Source organism: Dipodomys ordii, unplaced genomic scaffold, assembly GCF_000151885.1.
Source record: "Dipodomys ordii isolate 6190 unplaced genomic scaffold, Dord_2.0 Scaffold2, whole genome shotgun sequence".
In the NCBI taxonomy this organism is placed as follows: domain Eukaryota; kingdom Metazoa; phylum Chordata; class Mammalia; order Rodentia; family Heteromyidae; genus Dipodomys; species Dipodomys ordii.
Window position 1 is genome coordinate 1,885,710 of NW_012267218.1, and position 1,152 is coordinate 1,886,861.

General features: G+C 71.4%; 1 protein-coding gene across 1 annotated transcript in view; it reads right to left on the reverse strand.

The window, feature by feature from the left end:
* Exoc3l4 (exocyst complex component 3-like 4) overlaps window positions 1-1,152 on the reverse strand; it is a 25,851-nt gene that overhangs the window by 5,008 nt on the left and 19,691 nt on the right. The window contains exons 9-10 of the mRNA XM_013012926.1: window positions 865-1,151; window positions 21-161 (exon numbers count right to left, since the gene is read on the reverse strand). Of these exons, the coding sequence (XP_012868380.1) occupies window positions 21-161; window positions 865-1,151 (428 nt within the window). The remainder of the gene's footprint in view (window positions 1-20; window positions 162-864; window position 1,152) is intronic.

Here is a 1,152-nt window from a genome sequence, read left to right on the forward strand (position 1 = left end):
CCCCTCGCCCTCCCCCCCACCTCCGGCCCCTCGGCCGGCCCGGCCGCACCTCCAGGAAGCTGGTGTAGTCGCTCTCCAGCCGCGCCCACACCTCGGGCGCTAGGAGCGGGGGCAGCGGCTCCGCGGGCAGCGCCAAGTCTGGGGTGCCCAGGAAGTCGGGGCTGCAAAGCAGGGGGTAGGGTGCTAAGGGCCGGCCCCCCACGGGGCTGGGGTCCCTCAACCCGGGTTTCCATGGGCACACTGCACCTCCTGCCCTCCAGGAAGGGGGCACAGCCCCTCCAGCCCCAAGACTGGATTCTAAGGACTCCTCCTGTGCCGCGCAGGCCAGCGCCCAGACCTCACCCAGGGAGCCCCAGACCTCACCAGGGAGCCCAACATGGAGGCCGTCCAGACCTCACCAGGGAGCCCAACACGGAGACCCCCCCAGACCTCACCAGGGAACCCTACACAGAGGCCACCCCACAGACCTCACCAGGGAGCCCTACATGGAGGCCAGCCCCCCCCCAGACCTCACCAGGGAGCCCTACACGGAGGCCAGCCCCAGCACAAAGCACAGAGGCAGAGGTGGGGGGTGGGCAGGCGGGGCGCCAGGCGCAGATTCCAATCCAGAGAGGCGAGTGCCAGCCGGTGCCCCTCCGGCCTGGGCCAGAGGTCTACAGTGACACCCTGTGGACTTGAGTGGCTCTCTAATAGGCTCCTGGCTCTGGGGGGAACCTCCCTGGGGAGAGCTGGAAACTGAGGTAGGGATCATGCATACACACACCCCCCAGCACAGGAAAGACCAGGAAGCCCGGGGTGTCGGCCCCTCAGCAGGCCTCCGGCAGGGAGAGGCCCCGGACAGGTCGTCCCGGGCTCGGGCCTCACCTGCCGTACACGTTGGCCGCCCAGTCCAGCAGCAGGTAGAGCTGCTCGCAGCCGCGGGCGCGGCGGGCCAGGCCCTGCAGGCGCTGCGCCACGGCGCTGTGGAAGGCGCGCAGGTAGGCCTCCCACACGGGTAGGCCGGCCGGGTACGCGGGCTGCACCTCCTGCCGCACCTTTTGCAGGTCTCCGCGGACCGAGCTGCCCAGCTGGGCCAGGAGCTGGGCCAGGCCCTGCACGCCCTCGGGGCCCACGGCGTCGCCGGTGCCCTCCAGGCCGGCGCCCTGCACGCGC